General features: G+C 46.4%; 1 protein-coding gene across 5 annotated transcripts; it reads left to right on the top strand.

Moving 5' to 3' along the window:
* The first annotated feature begins 1,345 nt into the window (after nucleotides 1-1,345).
* On the top strand, nucleotides 1,346-13,651 carry GEM (GTP binding protein overexpressed in skeletal muscle). 5 transcript variants are annotated; one of them, XM_045454212.1, is made up of 6 exons: nucleotides 1,346-1,484; nucleotides 2,840-3,179; nucleotides 9,515-9,591; nucleotides 10,614-10,818; nucleotides 11,594-11,690; nucleotides 12,277-13,651. In XM_045454212.1, the coding sequence occupies exons 2-6, from the start codon at nucleotides 2,849-2,851 to the stop codon at nucleotides 12,317-12,319; spliced, it is 753 nt and encodes a 250-aa protein (XP_045310168.1). In that variant the 5' UTR covers nucleotides 1,346-1,484; nucleotides 2,840-2,848; the 3' UTR covers nucleotides 12,320-13,651. The 5 variants fall into 5 exon arrangements, with proteins under 5 accessions (XP_045310168.1, XP_045310169.1, XP_045310166.1 ...); XM_045454211.1 differs by lacking the exon at nucleotides 1,346-1,484 and adding an exon at nucleotides 2,237-2,597; XM_045454213.1 differs by lacking the exon at nucleotides 11,594-11,690 and having other exon boundaries at nucleotides 1,347-1,484.
* The last annotated feature ends 8,816 nt before the right edge of the window (nucleotides 13,652-22,467 follow it).

The raw sequence follows: 22,467 nt of genomic DNA on the forward strand, positions 1-22,467 counted from the left end.
CACTTGGATAATCCCCAAAGCACATAACTGCATGCAGGAGAGCTGAGAGTGGACTGTAATCACAGCAGAGGCCAGCCACTCAAATAGACACTGGAGCTTTGGCTGCTTCCCGGAGCCACCAGCCAACCAAGAGATGAAGCTGGCTGGAAAAGCAAATGGATGTGTTGGAAAGGCCAGTGTCATCTCCAAACACAGAATCTGGGAAATGCCCATGTCCCCAGAAAGAGGTCACTGAAACCCTTCAGCTGGTGGTGCAGTGCAAAGAGTCAGGCAAACCAGGTTTTGAATCCTGATTTTGCCACTTACAAGAGCTGCATGACCTTGGGCAAGCTCTCTGGCCAAGTGTCGTTTTTCTCCATAGAATGGGGTGGCAATGTATCTGCCTTGCAGAATTGTAGTGGGATTGAGGTACTGCAGAGGCCAAACAATACCTACTGAGTGTAGGTACTCAGAGGTACTTAGTAAATGATGGTAGTAGTTGTTATTGTTATTATTAACCCTGTGCCCTTTATTCACAGGAGTCTCTGGGGTGGGGATGGGGGAATGGGGCCCCGGTGTTTGGCTCAGGGCTCCTCTCCATGGCTGGGAGACACGGGCTCCATGCCCAGGCCCAGCAGTGCCAGGGAGCCTGGTACAGAGATGCTGCTGATTGGGGCGCTGATTAAATTCCCTGATAGAGGAGCCTCAGCATCCTGGCCGACAGTGCTGCCAGCAGCATTTAGCACAATCTGCTTGGACCCCTAATTAAGTTATTTTTCAGAACTGCCCTTTTCAAGGTCTTGTCCCTTTTCGTCACCTCTCTCTGGCCCCTTCTCTGTGGGTCCCTGCCAGAGAAGGGAAATAAAGCGGTGTGGGGCTTTCCTCCCTCTGTCCTCCAGAGAGAGGGTGACAGGACGCAGGAAGAGGCAGTTTTCAGGGCAGAGTACGCGGCTGACACAAGCCCTGGCCACTCAAGGTGGCCGCAGCCCCATCCTAGAGGCTAAAGTCTCCGTGGGCACCTGGCCCATCCCTGTTTTCCTTCAAAGCTGGGTTCCCAACTCAAACCTGCCTCCTTCTCCATCCTGTATCCCGACAGCTCGCCATCGTGGGAAGCGCGATTAAGTGGCACTTAGTGTATCTTTCCATCTTCTTGTGTCCGCCTCGTAAAAATAAAATACAACAAAATAAAAGGAGCCCGGGATGGAACTGTTGTTATTTTTTAAAAGGGGAGAAGGGGGTCACATGACTGCGAGTAACCGGTTCGGCGAAGTGGCTGCAAGTCGGAGTTTGCTGCAGAGCCGCCCCCTCCCGGCGGGGGCGCTGACGTCACGGAAAAGCCCCGGCGCGGACCGGCCGGCACGCTATAAACGGCGGGGCCGCGGCGGCTGCGGGCGGCGGCACGGACGGCGGGCACGGCGCGAGCACCCCGCGCTCGGCGGCCCGGGATCGCAGCGCGCACCCACGGAGCACACGCGGACCCGCGGGCGCCCACGCGGCCGAGCAGAGTAAGCGGGCGGTTTGGGGCGGGGGTCCTCCTGAAGCCGGGCGGGGCGGGGGGCGGGCGGACACGAGGTGGGCGTTCCCAGCCCGCAGAACTTTCTAACTTGAGAGAAGAGCCTCTGAAACTTGCGGTCTGCGCCGTGGTTTTCCGGTCGGGGGCAGAGTTTAAGGTGCTGAAGATGCTATTTGTCGTTAGCAGGTTCCTTAGTTCGGCTCGTTAGGAGCGTGACCTCCTCCTACAGACTGTGTGGTCAGAGGGCAGCCCTGACTGATAAGTCATGCTTTTGTTGTTTGAATGCAAGTCAGCCAACTGAGGCTGTGCTTGTAAGATCGAAAAACCGGCCGGTCCTCCCCGTTAGTGGCCGGCTCTCACGAATGATCTTGCTGATGAAAATGAGACGGCTTCTACTTTATCTCAAGTAGCCTTCGGGAACAGACCTTCGTGCAAGGGGAGGGAGTCTTGCGAAGGGAAAGTTGTGGCAAAGTTGTTGAATGTCATTTTGGGAGAGTCCTTGGCCTTCTGATTTTCTTCAAGAAGGTGGAAATCTGCGTTGAATTTTAAAACTCTTGGAGTGAATGTGGTTTCAGAAGAGGGAAGCATTTTCTTTGCAAATGGGATAGGTCTGAACGTGACTAGGTCCTTAACCTGCGAGAACAACAGGGCTTGGGGCTGGGTTTTTTTAAACATGATGTCTGTGGGCAAGAGGGCAGAGCTGAGGCATAAACCTCAAACAGAAATTATTATTATTATTATTATTTTTTGCCCCCAAATAATAGCTTATTCAAGCAGCTGGAGAGCATCAGGGCGACTTTACTAAACATGGAAGTTCCAATAAGTGCTTGTCCAGTCCAGCCAGAGGAGTGATGTCATTGCCACGTGTTTCCCACCCGGGCACAAAAGCCCGCTGGACGCTGGTGCAATTAAGAGCCATGTTTAGACAAGAGCAGCTAACCTGGCCAGCTGGTCCCCAGCTCCATTAACTTGTTGCTTTTCCAGCCATCTCTGAAGGCTGTTAGTTTCTTCTGGCTGTTAGTTTCCTCTGTGTCAGTGCTGAGTGAGGGGTCCCAAGGCTTCCTTGAGGATGGAGGAAGCCCGAGGGCAGTGGGTGATGTTGACGGTACTTTTTTCTTTTTGCAAATGACAGTCCTCCTGAGGAGCCTGTTACGAAGTGTATGCGAGCGTGTGTGTCCAGTTGAAAGCCTCTTGGGTTTGGGGACTGTTTCCTTGGGGTTCCTCGTGTCAGGGTTACCGGGTCTCACCCCATCTGATCAAATATCACTGATGACTGACTGTGTGGGTGAGCCCCCGAGCTCTCGCTCCTGCTTATGATGCTTACATCTTGGCTGCTTTGCTCTCCAGGACCCAGCGATGACTCTGAACAATGTCACCATGCGCCAGGGCACCGTGGCCATGCAGCCGCAGCAGCAGCGCTGGAGCATCCCAGCAGACGGCAGGCATCTGATGGTTCAGAAGGAGCCCCACCAGTACGGCCAGCGCAGCCGTCACTCAGCTGCCCCGGAGGACCACTGCCGCCGGAGCTGGTCTTCCGACTCCACAGACTCAGTCATCTCCTCCGAGTCGGGGAACACCTACTACCGGGTGGTGCTCATAGGGGAGCAGGGGGTGGGCAAGTCCACTCTGGCCAACATCTTTGCAGGTGTGCATGACAGCATGGACAGCGACTGCGAGGTGCTGGGAGGTAGGTGGCCCGACCCCAGTGGGCATCTTTCCGTTAGCGGTGGTCCAGTCGGAAAGAGCGAGTGGGTGCGCCATTTATCTGCAGAGTTGGGAGTGGTGATTATGCATTCCTGGCACTGGCTGGGCAAGCTGAGTCCCTAGAACAGCCCGCTGGCATGGGTCCTCAGGACAAGAGAATGAAGATTCATCCTGTTCCAGATGGAACCTGGGCCAGAAAGGGGATTTCTTAGATTCCAGCTCCACAGGGACTGGGGGTAGAGTGGTTAAAGAGGGCAGAGTCAGAGGGTCAGGATCCCACCTCTGGTTTTTGCCAGCGCTGACCTGGATTTTTCAAGAGCTCAGTGCAGGCATAGCTTTTTCCCACGATTATACCTGATACCAACCCGATTTGAAAAAGTATTAGGATGGATTCATCAGTTTCTACCGTTTTTATTAGAGTCTTTCAAGGTTGTAAAATAGTTTAAAATAGTACAATGTCAAAAAAAAATTTTTTTGAGTATAACAGTGGTGATACATATGTTTGTGTGTGTGATACATATGTTTTCAAGATGATTTTCCGTGTATAATCTCATTGAAAATATTCAAGACCTGCCTATTTCCAAAACTGATTTGAGGTGACATAGTCGCAAAAATGCATGTGTTCCTCGAATACACGTAAAGCATAGCGCTGCATTCTGGGAAGTAGTATGAGGATCCCAACTGTCAGTGGTATTCATACAGTGTTTCTCAGCCACAGCTTCCCTCGTAGCATACCTGACAAGGGGAGCTGGATGTCCTTATTTGCAGCTATAGAAACGAAGGAAGAACCTTCTAGTGCTTGCCCAAGTGGCACGATGTGTCTGTGCTCTCAGTTGCAACTCACAGCTGAATCACAGACCCCCAGGGTAGGAAGATGCCTTAGTGAGGAGTCAGTTCTGCCCTCCGCTTGATGCCCTGGAATGCTGCTCCTTCCTCACTACTACTGTGAGCCCATTTTGGCTAAATGTTTCATCTTGATCGTCTCCAGTGTCCGGGAGTTCACTGCTTACGAGGCAGCTCCTGAACTGCACTATAAATGATGACTCATTGATAGGACATTGATTTCTCGCCTCACTTCTGGAAGTCTCAGGGACTATAGCTAAACGAGAGTCAAGGAGAAATAGTGACCTCAGTCTTACAAGGCTGGTTTTTCTCTTTCTCAGTAAGGGCTGGTGGTTGACTGTCGGTATGGGAGAAAGGGAGAGAGGAACTACTGTCTAGAAAGCACATTTGCAATGGGAGAGGTGCTTTGTTGGGTATCTTATATTTGATCCCTTTTATTTTGGTAGTCACAAAATTCCTGTACTCATATGAGTAAACTGAGTCTACAGAATACCACGTGGCTTACCTAGAATCAGTGGGGTAGCTGGAATGAGAACTCAGGATTTTATAATCTTAGTTCGGTGTTACTCTTACAGTGCCATTGACAGAGTACCTGCGATGTGCCAGGCACTATGCTAAGTACTTCTCATAAGTTTTTTCTGATAATGCAAAAATTGAACCAATTTGGTATTAATATCCCTATTTTACAGGTGAAGAAATGGAGGCTTATGACATCAAGTAACTTTCCCAGAGTGATAAACCTAGTCCATGGTATGGCCATGAGTCAGACCTAGTTGTGTGCATTCATTGTACCCTGAAGCCCGTGGGCATAGCATCTAAATACTCCTAGTGTCAGGCACGTGCCTGGCTCTGGGCTAGGCTCTGGGGTACCCAGTGGTAGTATATACCCTCTTAGGAAGGGGTGAAGTGTCAGTGGCTATAATTCAGAGCAGGGTAAAATTAGTGAATACCTTATGAAGTTAACAATAAAGTGTTTGGGGAGATTGACATAAAGAAGAGATCAACCAGGAGTTTTGTTTGTTTTTTGAGGGAGGTCTTAAAAGAGCTGGGTGGCAGGCTTTCAAAAATGCTTGTCAGTTAGAGTGGAGAGGTACTTATCCGGAGGGTGGTACCCCTATAGGCATATGGTGCCGAGAAGACCGACTCATATCTGGAATTTGGGAAGACATGCTTCTATATTTGGGAAAACTCATTTTGCTTAATGGGGGAAAGGAGAGGGAGAATCCTTTCCTTACCTCCTTGAATAGAATCTTTGGCAAGAAACTCCTCAGGTGACCCATCCTATTTAATGTGTCCTATTTGAGTAACTTAATTTATACTGTCTAGGATTACATCTCTTATCCATAGGCAGCTGTTGGAATCACTACAGCTGGAAACTTGGAAGAAGGTTTTCCAAGTCATGCCCTCACATTGTTCTTTTTTCAGCATTGACCATAAAAAAACCTCTACACAATACTCTCATCAGTATCTCCTAATAAAGATGGATGTTGTTACAGCTCTATTGCAATAATCTTATGACTCTCTGTATACATTTAATGCCATTCGTTCATTTATTCATCCATTCATTCATGCAATATTCATTGCTAAGTAGTTACTGAACATACACCATGGAACTTGGTGAGACACTGCGGGGGCGTGCCAGGAGTCCTAGGGCTCCCCCCTAAAGATGCTTCCAGTATGTGCAATAGAGATCAGATGTGCACCAACTAAATCAAGATAGGATGTGATGAGTGGCTTGAAGAGGTACAGGGACCGTGCTGTAGGAATTGAGAGGAGAAAAGATTACTTCTGGCTGTGGAAGTCAATAAAGGATTCATAGAAGAGGTGGCCTCTGAGCTGGATCCTAAGGACGACTAGGATTTGGAAGCCCTGAGTCGGTGAGAAGGTACGGCACGTGCACACAGGAAGTATGGGAAGAGCACTGGACTTCAGTCTGGTGATGTGGGTTTGGAGCCCAGCTTTGACACGATGTAGCTGAGTGCTCCTGCACAAGGTGCTGACCACCCCCCCCAAACTCCTCACTAGGAGATAGAGATGATGCCTACCTCATAGGGCACTGGAGGATTGACGGAGGTAGCATATAAGCATGTAGCATAGTGCCTGGCACATAAGACGTGCGGAATGAGTGTTAGAGCTGATTCTGAATCTACCATTTCCTGTGCCTGGATTTATCTTCTCAAACTGGCACTTTTGTTGCTTGTGGTCCCCATCCACTCCGGCCCCTCTTGGCTAGGGCCCCGTGAGACGTGCGGAGGAAACGTGCCACAAGAGGAGAGGACGGTGTTCCTAGAGTGGGCTTCCCTTCCTGGGCTATGGAAGCTGAAAGCAGTTGAGAGTTTGGGGGAGAGGGATGTCGGAGCCTCCAAGCCTTTGAGAGGCTGCAGGAGCCCGTTCTAGCGTGGGAGAGAACTGTGCAGCTTCCACACAGCATGCGAGCCAATCTTGGACAGAAGGGTCTCTGAGCACAGTGAGGGTCAAGTTAAAGACACATTAAGGTGTACTAGTCCAGGGAGAATAGCTCCTGTCACCCAACCAGGTGACATCCATCCCACCCCTCAGGATGATCTCTCTCATTCCAGAGTGTGCGTGTTCACCCCCAGCTTTTACTGAGAGCACTGGAGAAGTGAGGGCTTCTCCAGACCCACGATACTGAAAAGCTCTATAAGCCAGTAGGCCTCGACCCTTTCTCCACACACCTTAACCAGGGCAAATTTCAAAGGACTTTTCCAGAATATCATGTTCTTTTATTTCTCCTCTCCTCACCTGATTAGCTCTTGAGAAAGCTAAAAGGTGAGTGGCAAAGGGGAGGAAGAGAAACTAGAACTTTGGTTGCAGGCAGGCCCTCTCCTGGTTGGCAGAGGGCCGTGAAGCAGGATACTTTGTGTGTCTGAAGAATCCGTGGGGAGTGGGGGGGAGTAGTCAGAGGCTGTATATAAATCTGGGTGTGGGGGCACCTGGGTGGCTCAGTTGGTTAAGCGTCCTACTCATGATTTTGGCTCAGGTCAGGATCTCAGGGTTGTGAGATTGAGACTTGCATTGGGCTCTTAGTCTACTAAAGATTCTCTCTCTCTTTCTCTCTCTCTCTCTCATTCTCATTCTCTCTCCCTCCCCCCTCCCCCGCCCCACTGGCAAATAAAAATAAACTAGGTGTGGGGCATATGCAGTGAAGCAGGGCAGAGATATATTGTTTTAGGATTTGCAGCATAATGATTTTCAGGCAGGGCTAAGTCCAGGAATCTTCCAGAATGTCAAAGCAGTTAGGCGTCTACTTTTTAAGGTATAATCCCCGTTTTCTCTAGGCTAATGTTCAGACATCTCTTAAACCAAGGGGAAGTGTGAGTTTGCTTTTCCCCCCTAGCTACTGGAACGTAGTAGGTTTGTACTTGAACTGCTGGGGACTCAGTCCCTTGTACCTGCTTCTGGATGATGAGTGGTGGGCTGAGGGCAGAGAAAGTGCTGTTTTGGATTTTTTGAGAACAGGGAAGGCTTTTAGAGAAAAGAGAAAAACTCCGAGGTAGTAAGGGGCAGTCAGCCAGCCCCCCTTTTGTGCTGCTCAGGCTCTGATCATTTCCATTTGGTTGTAAAATTTGCCTGTTGAGTCAGGAGACCCTACTCTGCAGAAATCAGATTGTGCATCCCACTGTGATCGCATTCATGCTGCACATTGTGGATGGCAGACAGGATGGGGATAACAGACTTAATCCCCTAGCGGGACACCATTACCATTGATTAGAATGACACCTTATGGAGGCACGGAAATTGACAGAAAGAGCCTTTTCATTTGTCCACGTTTTCCTTCCTTTGCCTCTGCTGATTCCATTTCCTAGATGAAGAAACATTTAAACTGGGAGCATTGCTTTTTATAAATCGCTTGTTACTATAAAACAAGAGATGCCTTGGTTTCTCCAATGTAGTGTTTTTAAGCTAGGATTTACCTATGGTAGGAAGCACCAACTATGGCAAGAACTGGCTTCCTCCGTCAGAGCGAGTGATGACAACAGCTAATATTTATTGCATTTCTACCCTGTGCCCATGCCTAGCCTATGTAATTGCCCCACATGAATACTGTTATCAGTCCCATTTCACAGATGAAGAAACTGAGGCCCAGAGCACTTCAGTAAATGGTCCAGAGCCACATAGTTAATAAGAGATGGCATTCAGATTCTAATTCAGGTTTGCTTGTGCTTATATCCCCAGTGCTATAGTTATCATTCATTCATTCATTCGATAAGTGTTGGTTGCCCACCTGCAGTATGCTAAGCACTGCGCTGGGTTCCGGGGGACATAGCAGCAGATCTCTGTCGTAATATTCGGGGGCCGAGAGGGACAGAAAAGAATAAAATAGGTGAATAAAATAGGTTAAGTGGATTGCATGTGGGGTACTTACAAGTACGACGAAGAAAAATGAAAATGGAAAGGAGTAAGCAATACTGGTAGGGGAGATGTGTTGCAATTTTAAGTAGCTGGTGAGGGAACACTTCCCCTGGAAAGAGGTGAGGGCACACGCCTGTTGGATATCTCAGGGAACAGGTTTCAGGCAAAAGGAGCAGCAAGAAAAATGGTAAAAAAGAAAAAAAATCATTACGAAAATAATAATTCTCAAATGATGAGACTCGAAACAGGAAACCTCATTGTGGAAACAGAGTGGGGATGGGCTCATGTGCGTGGAGTTGATGGGAATCCCTCTTGCAAAATCCCAGTTAACTCAGCCAACTCTCCCCCTTGCCTCCCCCACCTCGCCCCCGCCAACTGGTTTCTCTGGGCTGGAGCTGCTCTGGCGCATGGTACTGCTCACCCTTCACCTACACTCAGTCTGGGCTCAAGTGTAGGGAGGAGAGTTTCCATTACCAAGGAGGCCTGGAGGCTGTCCTTCTGCTGACTTCAGATGGAAGAATAAGCCTGTTTATTCCTAGGGAGCTGAATGTTTTTTTAAAGGAAGAAAACTTCAGCCAAAACAGGGTCGCAAGATTTTTTTCTTGCATGTTTCAAAACAGGAAAAATGTCTCTGAGCTTAGAGCTCCTGAAATTGCCAGTAAGCACCCTACTGAAAGGTACAGTGGATTTCCATGTAAGGCTTATGAATGAGGCTTAGAGTTCCACTGGGCAGTTAGTGTTCTCTCATGGCATCATCCAATGAATCAGAGTCAAAAGCTCTCAGTGAGTTTATCCTTATAAATGGTTTTTCTATATAAAAGGTCCAGGAATGATGAAAACAAAAGCTTTTCATTTCAAGTGGTTTTTGGTGACACATGCAGAAGACATAGGGGTTCTGCTTAGGAGGTAGTGGAAGAATATACGTAGAATGTTGTTAAAGGTGATTAAAAAGTAGTAATTTGCCTTTGTGAATATCTGTATATTTGCATAATTGATTGCATATTTAGTAAGCTAATTTTCTAGTGTAATTTTCTACGTGACGCTTATGGAAAAGCGTTGCCTAATTTCCTGACTCCAGTGTCACTGTTCTTGCTTTTCTAGAAGATACATACGAACGAACCCTGATTGTTGACGGGGAAAGTGCAACGATTATACTCCTGGACATGTGGGAAAACAAGGTATGCAGAGCTCACAGCTCTCTGTAAATTCTGTCAAGGCTTGCCTTCCAACAGGCTGTCTGATGCAAGGGTGACCTTGTCCTTTTTAGTGTTCTAGGTGAGGTGGGCTCATTTTCTTGATTAAAAGCTTTCTTTTTCTGAAGTAAGAGGCTGTTCTAAGGAACAGGTCATTCGCAAATGAGCTCTGAATATTAAGCAAGTGACAGTGATTTGCCCTCAGTTCAATTAAAAAAAAATACAAAAACATATATCCACTTTAGGGCAAGTGCCAAATATGGATGATAATTTAAAGCTATATATAAAACCAGATTATGTGGAGTTGACAATCTTAATACTAGTCTTCAACATGTGCTTTTTAAAGATTTTGGGCTCCTGAGCATATTTGCTAGACCTTCTGTTTACTGAGAGGTCTCCTGTTCTCACAGAAGGACTCTAAATTTCATCACTTGGGAAAGGCAAAAGGGAGTTTTTGGAAGTCAGAAAAGGCTCATTTTTGGTAGATTGTAATGTTTATTTATTTTTCAACGTTTATTTATTTTTGGGACAGAGAGAGACAGAGCATGAACGGGGGAGGGGCAGAGAGAGAGGGAGACAAAGAATCAGAAACAGGCTCCAGGCTCTGAGCCATCAGCCCAGAGCCTGACGCGGGGCTCGAACTCACGGACTGGGAGATCGTGACCTGGCTGAAGTCGGACGCTTAACCGACTGCGCCACCCAGGCGCCCCAACATTTTTGGTAGATTGGATAAAAATTGGAAATGTGGTTTGGCAGAGTCATTGTATAATTTATCAACTCAAGCTGTAGGAGGAATTGGACAGTAAAAACTTTTTGGCAGAAATACCCGATGGGCTAGCTTATAGCCACCAGACATGGTTCAGGCATGGGAGGCATGCATGTGGGGAGCTGGAATACGTTTCCTTTCTTCCTCATATCAGCAAGGGTACATAGGATACATGTACTGTTTCCCCCGATGCTTCATTTACCAGACCAGCCTGAGCTCAGGGAGGTTCTCCTTTTACCAGGGAGAGAATGAATGGCTCCAAGATCACTGCATGCAGGTCGGGGATGCCTACTTGATTGTCTACTCCATCACGGACCGAGCCAGCTTTGAGAAGGCATCTGAGCTGCGAATCCAGCTCCGCCGGGCTCGGCAGACAGAGGATATTCCTATAATTTTGGTCGGCAACAAAAGTGACCTGGTGCGGTGCCGGGAAGTGTCTGTATCAGGTAAGGGGAGCAGTGCCAGTGTCATAGAAACCGTCTCCGGGTCACCTGGTTTTCTTCAGATAGGTGCTCTTTTCTTCCTTCATGAAGCCGGAACCAGGGACTCATTAAAATGCTCCCTGGAGTTTTGTGTCTAAGATTCCCGCATTCCCAGCAGATTGTCTCTGTGCTGGTTGTTTCTCCCTGATCCATCTGGTCGACTGGCAGGATTCCACTTTCCCCTTCCTGCAATTCCTTTAGGGAAAAGATCGTGCTCAGGGATTTACTGGCACTCCCCAGCCTTTATTCCTTGTCCTTTTCTATTCTCCTGGGAGCTCTCAAGAGTTCAGGGAAATAAAAGTAGTCTCTTTATGCAAGAAAGATGAAAACTCCAAGAGTTTCAATGAGAATAAGGATTCTACTCTGGCTGCCTCTGGTTCCTGGAGCCCCTAGAAACTCCTTCCTGTCCCCTGCCTTTTGCTTCCTAAATTTCAGTTAAGGCATCAGCCTGATGGTGTCACATATACTTTTTCATGCCTAGTTCAGAGATACTGCCTATTTGCTTTTGGGGCCTTTGAGATTTTTTTGGCCTACTATAGATTTGGTTCCTGGTACCATGGTAAAAAATAAAATACTGCATTGCTAGGCCCCATTCAGGAGGAAAGAAACCTGATGAAGACTTAAGGCCTACAACTAGTTTGGGAATGTCTTACTCTTAGGAAAGGACTGTCTATAGTAATCTTTTTTTTTTTTTTTTTTTCCCCTAACCAAAACTTGGATACATGGCTGTTGAACACAGTGGAACATTTGACATTGAGGCTGCTCCAGAAAGCCTGTTTGTATAGTTTGCTGTCACTGTATTGTACATGTGTGAAATCATCAAAAAGTTTTTCAAGGTACCTCATCAGAGCTTTAAAATTGTTTTCTAAGAGAGGAAAGTCAGATAGTAGGATTCTTTTCCAATTCAGGAAACTCAGTTAGGAGAAAGAGTTAAGAATCTGAGCTTGAGGAAGAAGCAGGCTTGGCTTTACCCCTGCCACTTACAGGCTATGTGAATGCCTTCACGTTTTTAAAAGACCACCCCCCCACCTCAGTTCCTTCATCCATCTGAAAGGGATAGTGTATTTTTCAAGATTGTTTTGAACATTAAAAAAATGTTTATAAAAAAGTATTTAACTCAGTTCCTGGCACATAGTAAGTACAATAAATTAAGGCTGTGGTTTTTATTGTTATAATTAATGTTACCGTATTTGACGAAATTGGACCTTTGCATAGTGAATTTATCATGGGCCGGATCTAAAGTCCATCTCTCCTGCTTCCTGTGACTCTGCCTCTTTCTGTGCTCTGGGAGTGGCCTCCTATATCCATCACATGTGTGACTGACCTAGAGTTACCTGGAGGCAGCTTGAGGTCAAGAATCATCAGCTTGGCTGTGTGCTGTGTAGCTCCTCTGACTTTCTTCTCCCCTCCTTTTCTTTCCAGAAGGGAGAGCGTGTGCTGTGGTGTTCGACTGCAAGTTCATTGAGACCTCCGCAGCTGTCCAGCACAATGTGAAGGAGCTGTTTGAGGGCATCGTGCGGCAGGTCCGCCTTCGGCGGGACAGCAAGGAGAAGAATGAGCGGCGGCTGGCCTACCAGAAAAGGAGGGAGAGCATCCCCAGGAAAGCCAGGCGCTTCTGGGGCAAGATCGTGGCCAAAAACAACAAGAATATGGCCTTCAAGCTCAAGTCCAAATCCTGCCATGACCTCTCTGTGCTCTAGGCACCCAGAGTCGCCCAGATGTCTCCCTGATGGACGTCATCGAACACCATTGGGACTGATAATCTATATTAGATTGGATCCTTAAGTATTATTACATATGGCTTCCCCCATTGTAGCTGGGAATTAATGTGTTAGCCTTAAGGGCAACATAATGCATGGGAAATGAAAGATCTTTGTAAAATCAGTATTTATTTACAGGAAAAAGCCTGACCTGGCTACTTGAACACCCAAGACTCATTAGAGGACATGTTTGGTGTTCACTTGTGTTCCTCTCTCCTTTGGATAGTAGAGAATTGAAGCCTACAAAAGAATGCTCAGAACGAGAACTTTTCATCATTAAAATTTCACCCAGTGTTCTGATACATGAATTTGAGGCCATTAGGTCATACACAAATGTAGGAAAGCCTTTAAGGGCTTTATTCAAAGGAGGGAGAACTTCTTTCTCTGTACTTTGTATTCATGGAGCTAGAATTATAGAACCAGGCTCATCATAATCATGACCATCATGGCTCCATCAAGCTGTGAAATGAAATGGTGGACCTTGCTGGAAACTGAAGCTTAGTGAACAATTTTTGTTCAGCGCCCACAGTCGGGGATCCAGAAATTTGTAGAATTGGGAACTGATACAGATACTACTTATGGGATCAAAAAGTCATATCTTTGCTTCTGTGTCTTGTAATTTTTTGTTTAGGGGAAAATTATTTTAATCAAATTCTCCTCAGTCAAACCACCTTTTATGTTTCATTGTTTTTAAAGTCATGGGGCCATTCATGACAATATTTTAAAAATTTGAATTATTGATAACCTGGAGTGCAAAATGCCAAATTTTGAAATATGATCAAAGGTCTGAATTTTTATAAAACACAAAACATAAATACTTCCAGTACTTTGGGTTGACCATTGTATGCCACAGCTCTGCTCTATTTATTGTTATTTTGCAAAATAATAACCATTTTAACATTTGATAAAGCGTATTTATGAGCATATTTCTTAATAGGAAAAATGTCCATTTTATTACCATTTTCTACCTTTTTCAGAATATGCAAGTTTTTACCTATGTGTCTTATAATAAAAGAAATAAAATCTTTGGGAAAAAAAGACACTCTTTAAAGTTTTTTTTAATCTTTATTTATTTTTGAGAGAGAGAGAGCAAGCCGGGGAGGAACAGAGAGAGAGGGAGACACAGAATCTGAAGCAGGCTCCAGGCTCTGAGCCATCAGCACAGAGCCCAACACGGGGCTCGAACTCGCGAACCGTGAGATCATGACCTGAGCTGAAGTTGGACGCCCAACCAACTGAGCCACCCAGGCATCCCCAAAAAAGGCATTCTTAAATGTTTTTCTTCCCCAAATAAGACAATTATGATTCTTTCCATATAGCATTTAGGGCAAGCACCCTCTAAAGAAACATGCCTGTTATTTTATTTCTTCTTTTCTTTGGTGATAGCCCAGTTGTTATTTGTTTCAGAGTATCCTTGACACCTCTCCTTTGGAGTCATGATTCATAATGATGCAAAGTTAGTTTTGGCTAATACAGTTGCGAAGTATTTGGGTTCCTCTAGATGTTAAGTTCTAGTAAAAGCCAGATTGATCTTTTACTTTGGCAAATTCCTGACTGAACAGATGTGCCCTTGCTCCCTGAAGGCTCATGGTCCTAAGCTAGACTAAAGCATTAGAGGAAATTATAAAGGATTATGGGTCCAAAAAAAAAAAAAAAAAAAGGAAACTGGTGATTTTCAGCCTGGATCCAGCTAGGCAAGGCTTTAACCAAATTCTCCTCTCTGTCATTAATATGGTTTGACCTTCCTACGTGGCATCTGTCCAGTGGTGGTGTGTGACCCCTGGCTGGAATGGAACCACCTGGTGTCCCCCTTTCACATCTCTGGCCCCCTACATGCACCCTCTGTTACTCCCCCTCCCTGTGTTTCTGAGTTTGCAATCAGACACACACTAATAACAACAATCATGGGACCTCAATATTGCCTAAAGCAACAGCCTTATAATTCAGTGCTGCTGGCCCGTTCTCCTTTTTCCAAATTGAGCACAAACGTTCCCGTCTCTGTGTGCTTTGCCTCTTTGAAATGCTCAAGGAAGCGGTACAGGGAGGTGATAAGAGAGAAGATTCTGGTTTCCCAGGCCTTTGAATATCAAAGCCATTTAACATCAGTGTGTCTTTGGAGTAAAGGCGAAACATTTGCAACCATCACTTTTCCCATCTGTAAGATGGGGTTGCTAACTAATACCTACCTTATAAGGTTTGAGATGAACATCTTTTAATCTGCCATACCACGAAGAGCTTGAGAGATGCCAGTCTTCATTGTCATACACCTTCCATTCTGCATAAATCAGTTTTATAGGTCTACCTTCCCCCAAACAGAATGGAAACTCCTTAAAATCAGGGACTACTACTTCTTTTCCTTTTTTAGCCCTATACTCCTCAGTACAGTGTTTTGTTTATATTGGGCTTTTTTTTTTTAATGTTTATTTATTTTTGAGAGAGAGTGCGCAAGTGGGCGAGGGTCAGAGAGAGAGGGAGACACAGAATCCGAAGCAGGCTCCAGGCTCTGACCTGTCAGCACACAGCCCAACGCAGGTCTCAAACTCACGAACCACGAGATCATGACCTGAGCTGAAGTCGGCCACTTAACCGACTGAACCACCCAGGCGCCCCTATATTGGGCTTTTATAATGTTGTTTCTTCCTCTCCTTCTCCTACTTCCTCTTCTTTTGATGTAGGTTTCATGCCCAGTGCACAGCCCAATGTGGGACTTGAACTCACGACCGTGTGATCAAGACCTGAGCTGAGATCAAGAGTTGGATGTTTAACTGAGCCACTCCGACACCCCTCTAGTGTTTCTTCTTGAATAGCTCTTCCCCGTGGCCCCATGAGGTTGAAAGGCCGTTTTACAGCAAACAAGTTCAGAGGGATAAGTGACCTGTCCCCGTTTGTTCAGATGTTCAATATCTGAACTAGGAGTGGAGGCCAGATGTGACTCAGAGTCATTTCCTTCTTTTGGTGTCCCAAACTGTTTCCTATAGACACAGCTCTTTTCATCCCCAGGAACCACCGCACTCCCCACACATGACACCCCCCCCCCCACCTCATGCCCCACCACCGTCCACATCCCACACATCCCGCACACACTTCACACGATTCACACCCCCTACCACACACTATGCATCATACACACATTCCACACGCCCCACACCCACCCTTGCACCCCATACCACGTGGTACGCCACACACTCCATATCACACACCCCTCCGCACAGAACACACGTAAACATCTACATAAAACAAATACAGCAGGTATATCCCACACCACACACGCCGCATCCCCATATGCAACACCACACACGCACTCCCGCACCCCGTGTATACATACACATTCTTTATTTACATTATTGTCTGTTGTCCTAGATTCAACCGTCCTACTCACTTATTTCAGACCTTCCCAGCCAAATGGCCAACAGCTGCCAAGACTCTCAAGCTTAAGAGCGTGTTCGGGATTGTCACACTGGGGCTCCCTTCGGGCCATGGCCAGACGATGTGGGTGCATTCCCGTCTGAGAGGCTTTTTGGTTAAGAGCTACAGCCCTGGAGCCAGCCAGATCTGGGTTTCACTCTGGTTTCGTCACGTGGATGTGTGACCAAGAGGAAGTCCCTTCTCCTCTCAGCCCTGGTTTTCCCATCTGTGACATGGGAAAAACCATGACACCTACTTCACAGGGTTGCAGCGAGGATGGTGTGAGGCCTGCAAAAGTGATCAGCCCTAGAGGACTCTGAGAACTGCTATTCTAAGGCAGCATTTACACCTTCGTTCCCGCATGCATCCTTCAGACGTTGTTGGGCACCCGGGCACCGCTAGGTGCTGGGGATACAAGGACGGAGACATTGTCCTGGCCCTCAGAGCCCCTGAGAATAGTATATGTGCCTGTCCTAAGAAGCCAGGGAAGGTGGCATTGGAGCTAGGAAGAAACTGAAAAAGTCAGGATGATACCTGGAAAGGGCTGGATTTACTGCCATTATACAAAATTCAAATGAAGGACAAAAATTATCAGTAAAATGATTGGATTCGATGTGGAAAAGTAAATTGGGCTATTTTTAAAAATTCCATTTTGGGGAAGTGGGAATGTTGGGGAAATTTGTTTTGTAAGCATCCTGCATTTTTGTTCACTAACACATGAACTATTCAATAGAGGGAGAGAGAGATGATTATGAGTTCACTTGATGAATGTGAGCTAATTGTAAGGAGCTCCTGTTGTGCAAGGGGCTGTGGAGAAGACAGTGTGAGAAAGTAGTTGTGCCTTTAAGAAGCTTGTGATAGAGCTGTGACATATTGGTGGGATGTGGGCACGGTGGTGAATGAGGACAATGTCACAAAAACCTAGAATGATGGAGAAGATAAGATGGGCCAGCAGAGACAAGTGAAGTAAGGCAGTTGGAGCTTGGGTGGGGGAGAGAATTCCTTGGTTGGTTGGTGCAATCATGAATGTCTTCCTGGAGGAAGTGGCATTGAGCTTGATCATGAAGACTACTGAAGATTTCCACAGGTGAGATGGGCTGAGGAAAAGAAAAAGGGAGAGGTTGATTTATGTAAAGAAAACAGTATATAGTTTGAGCAAGGGCGGAGAGGCAGAAGAGAGAAAATTCTGTTTAGAAAAATGAGAGAAATTCAATGTGGCGAGGAACATTCTAGATGGTTAAGTGAAGTGTCTGAAGCTTGGAGTCAGAAGTAGTTTTAAATTCTCACTTGCTGGGTGTATTGGGTTGAATTGTGTTCTCTCCAAATTCATATGCACCTCAAAATGTGACCTTATTTGGAAGTAGGTCCTTGTAGATGTAATTAGCTAAGGATCTCAAGATGAAATCATTCTGGAGTTAGGGTGGATCCTAAACCTGATGAGTGGTGTCTTCATAAGACAAAGGAGGGAGAGATAGAAAGAGATCTGGACACAGAAGAGACACACAAGGGAGAAAGGCCTTGTGAAGATGGGGGCAGAGACTGGAGTGATACAGCTGTAAGCCAACGAATGCCAAGGAACATCCAGACCCACCAGGAGCTGCAAAGGGAAGGAAGGGTCTCCCCTAATGTTTTCCAAGGGAGCATGGCCCTGCCGACACCATGATTTTAGATTTTTAGCCTCCAGAACTGCAGGAGAATACATTTCTGTTATTTTAAGCCACCACGTTCATGGTAAGCTCACAGTCCTAGGAAATGAAATACTTTGGGTTACTTAGGGCAACTTACTTAGCATCTATAAGCCTCAATTTCTTCATTGGGAAAACAAGGGTGAAGGATTATTGTGAGGATTAAATGTAAAGCGCTTATTGTCTGTCTAGGAGGTGGAAAGTGAGCGGTCTGCAAGAGAAGATAGACAGCCGTTGTAGAATATGTTGGTCTCCAGCCTGAGAAGTTTCCACCTGGTTCAGAAGGCAACGCTGGAGCTTGAATGTTTCCAAATAAGGATGCGACAGACCAAGTGGCGCTGCTTCAGGACATGGCTCAGGAAGGCTGACTGGCAGGAGCCACTGCCAGAGATCAGTGAGGAAGCCACCAGAACACCTAGCCTGGTGTGCCCAGTTCGCGCGCTGCAGAGGGAGGGAGGGAATTGTTCATTGGGAGAAACAGCGCCTCAAGAGAGTCTGAGGATGGGCGTATAGAGCGTGTATCTGTATCTGGCGCCGTTCAGGTTTGGTACAAGGAGCGCTCACGAAGCAACGGGGCCCGGCACCTTACAACAGCAGATAGCAGAGCAAATGGGGGGTGGGGTGGGGGCGGGGAAGGCAGCTGAGTGGGGGAGTCCTAAGGGTTAGCCGAGGCCCCAGTCACAAGATTGCACTGCAGCGAGGGCGCGGATTCTGACTTTGCCTGGAAAACGGTCAAAAAATGAGAGACCCTAAACCGTCAGTCCTTGTCCAGCTTAACTTCTGCGGGAAATGAGGAAGTCAATACCGCACAGCTGCTTTTCTTGTGAAATGGCTAGGGAAACATGTATGCAAACAGGGACTTGAGGCTTTCGGCCAAAGAATGCTATTGGATGCGCAGGTGACTCTGCGTGGTCGTGCACGTGTGGGCACGCACGTGTGCATGCGAGTGTGCATGTATATGTGTGTGTATGTTGGGGAGGGGTACGGCGGGGGGTGGGAAGAGATGCCTCACAGTTAAAGAAAAAGTAGAGGAACTTCAAGTATCAACCGGACTCTCATCGTGCTCTACTCTTCAGTCTATGCCCCAAAAGCCGCTGCGGTCAGTGGTCTTATTTATTTTAATGTCTTTCAGGGAAATGAAGTATTCAAGAAGTGCACGTCTTTTCTAAAACTCAAGACAAGTTGTAATAAAGACATTTTTGTTTCAATGTTTATTTCTGAGAGAGAGAGACAGAGCACAAGCGGGGGAGGGGCAGAGAGCGAAAGAGACACAGAATCCCAAGCAGGCTCCGGGCTCTGAGCTGTCAGCGCAGAGCCGGAAGCACGGTTCAATCTCACCAGCCATGAGATCATGACCTGAGCTGAAGTCAGACACTTAATCGACTGAACCACCCTGGCGCCCCAAGACGAGTTGTAATTTAAGTTTGCTGGGATGGTGGTCAAGTAAGTCACGACAAAAATGTGCCTGTGTCTTCTGTTGTGCTGGGGTTTTTAACTACTTGAATCAAAGTAGAGAAGCTCTCCTTTACTGTCAGGCTTTTGGAAAAATGGAAACACAGGGGGACTGAGAATTGCTCTTCCTGGTATCACCGGAGGCCCTAGGGCAGCTGTTTGGGAGAAATCTGGCTGCCTTGTGGGGAATTTGAAAGTTTTGGAAGGTGCTTTCTTGAAAGGTGTGTGAAATTTTACGTGCGTATTCATACACACACATATACATACATGTATACATATATATGTGTTTATACATGTTTATACATGTATAAACATACCTACCTGTGCATATGTATGTGTTCAACACACACACATCCACGTTTACAGCAGCCTTGCTTAAAGGCAGGGAGTTGATGTGGTCCAGACGGCAGATACTCTGAAATAAATATCTGATGAGGGAATTACAGCCTTTTGACGAGTGTTGGCAAAGGGTACCTTACCAGGAGCACCCCGAGACACAAAGCGAGCGCAAGTGTGCAAACATCAGAAAATGGGCGAGGCACAGGGTTGTGAGGAGTGCAACTCAAGCAGTCAGTCAACTTTTATTTGACAAACAACAACAGCAAACGCCATCGGGTGTACTTGAAAGCAGTAATTTCTTTTTTTTGTAAACGTCAGGCTGGACAAGGCCATGAGGTAGGAGTGGAAATCTTATTTTAAAAAAAGCCAAAGGAAGTCGCCTTGCGATTCATCTATTTGATTAAAGATGGAACTGGTGGCCTGCCATGATGTGTTTCACTATTTGGAAACAGCAGTGTGAGGAGCTTGGGTTATCTGAGGAGTGGTTGGGCAAAAGTGTTTCTGAGCCTCGGTTGAAAAAAAGTGAAACTAGGCCCTCCAGGTGTCTTTTGGGTAAGAATTGCAAGACCACGAATAAGCAACCCCGGCCAGCAGGCTGGTGGCCCCGTGTGTACCTTCTCTTAGCACCAGGTGAAGGGCACATTTGAATGGTCACTATTAACTGTAAATTCTGCAAGTCACAGCCAAGATTATTATTGATAAGGATGGTAGTGCTAATTGTTACAACCGTTTAAGTTAGCATTTCTTAGGTGAAGTACAGGGGGCCAGATAGGGAGCCACGGTTCAAAAACAGACCACAAGAGAAATTGAAATTGAGTTTTGCACAAGTCCCGGACAAAATACCAACCAGGCATTCCTCGGGGGGCCGCATGGGGAGGTCAAGGCAGGGTGCAAGCAGAGAGAGAAGCAGGCCCTGGAGCATGTGCCTTTATTAGAGTTCGTGCTTTGGGGTTCCCAGGCTAAGGCCGGATTGGTCAATTCAAACCAGAGTTGGCTTGTCTTAGTACAGCTACTGAAACTTACCTGTCTGAGGCTCAGGCTTCTGGCAGATGAAGGAATTGTGCAAGAGGTGTTGATGAGTGAAAATATCTTACATCCAGAGAACATTGGTCTTGGAGTTAAAAAAAAAAAAAGCCTTAGATGCTAGCCCTGGCTTTGCTAGTTACTAGTGAGCTCGAAAATCCTCATATATCTCCCTCTCTCTCTCTGCCCCTCCCCCGTTCATGCTCTGTCTCTCTCTGTCCCAAAAATAAATAAACGTTGAAAAAAAAAAAAATCCTCATATAAAATAGGAAAAGCGATATGAACCTCGCAGCGTTTTTAAGATGACAAAATGTGATAAGTAAAAGTGTTTTGGAACCTCAGAATATTCAAATCTCTACAGGGTTATTAAAGTGTTATACATGTATGAGGTGGTATTAGGGCCTGTTGGCACAGCAATTACTTCAACAGTGTTTGAGAGAGAATTACAGTTACGCGTGTGACTGGCACGTGGGAAAGATCTTTTGAAATAGGTGGGTGTCTCAGTGCCCTCCCCCAGCTTACCCTTTGGACCCCAGAATGTAGACATTCGCCTACTTTGCTGATATATTGGACTGGCCCTGATCGCTGTCTCTTGGAATGTGGAAAGCCAGCTGAAAAACATTAGCAGCTGGGAAAATGCCAATGCTATCTCTTGCGGCAGCAGAAGAAAGGAACTCTTCATTTGATTTCCTTAATTGTGTCTTTGAGAGTCTCTGTACAGACAATGGGCAATGAGAAATGCTATTTTAGGTGTTGAAGACGAGGACTTTTGACTCATAAAAAATCAGGTTGATAGTGACCTTGTCCATTCCCTTGCTTTTATGCAGACAAGTGCTCCATGCAACAGATAAATGGGACGTGAGGGTTTCACAGGTGCTTTCGGTTATAATTGTGCATATGAGAAAGAAGGCGGAAATGGACATAAAGAATCCACTTCCTTTGTGACTGAGAAGGAAGATGCAGACTGTGAGGCTCTGTACACGAGCGGCTGGAAAGAGGGGATGAAGTGGCCGAGAAAAGGGTCCGTCCTGGGGTCCAGTTGCCTGGGTTTGATCCTGGCTCCCAGCTGGGAAACCTGGACAAATAACTTAATCTTTCTTAGGCTCAGGTTTTTCATCTGAATGAAGAAATCGAGGAAATGAGTTACAAAGTTATCTACTTCTTAGTTCTTTACAGGAAATGGGAAAATGCATACAAAGCCAACTGCTGGCACATGACGAAAAGCTCAACGCTTTTAATTATGTTTTATTACTTTCTTTATGCAAATGAAAACTAAGAGCCTTCAGAGATTAGTCTTAGGAGGAAGCCTGCAGTGAGGGAGGGGCTACTTAACAAGAGACTTCTACACTATTATCCTAAATTGTCATCTTTCCCTTGGGCAATCTCAATGCCATTCCGGCCCGAATGCCCTGGCCAAGGGGTGGATCCAACTCCCTGCCAAAGGAGTTCCGCCCAGTGGCTGAGAACCGCTAAACATTTCAAAAAGCCTTTTTTAAGTTCTGAGATTGCTAAGCAACTTGTGTTCTGCGTGTAAACAGTACAGTCTCTAATGGTGGAGGTAATTAGCCCCCAGTCCCTGGGGATGCATATTGGGGTGCATTGTCTCCGTCCTCTTGCCTGGCTCTCTTATTTCCAACCTTGCAAACCTGCTTCCAGAAGAAGGATCCTTAAGTTCTCCCACTTGGGAGCTACCTCATCGATATCTTGATATGAAGGCCCAGAGAAGCAGGTGTCTCCTCTGCGCTCTGCTATTGCGTGCTTTCTCTCTGAATCCTAGTTTACTGTGATATGCCCCGATTCGAGAGACCACCCCGAAAACAAACCACCAGAGTCCAGAATCAAAGCCAAGCGGCAAGGGTCGTTTATTGCAGGTTCGAACCCTGTCCTCCGCGCACTCGTTGCTGGTGACACTAAGAGGCCCCGAGTAAGGATCTTACAGCTTCTTTTAT

This window comes from Leopardus geoffroyi, chromosome C3, assembly GCF_018350155.1.
Source record: "Leopardus geoffroyi isolate Oge1 chromosome C3, O.geoffroyi_Oge1_pat1.0, whole genome shotgun sequence".
In the NCBI taxonomy this organism is placed as follows: domain Eukaryota; kingdom Metazoa; phylum Chordata; class Mammalia; order Carnivora; family Felidae; genus Leopardus; species Leopardus geoffroyi.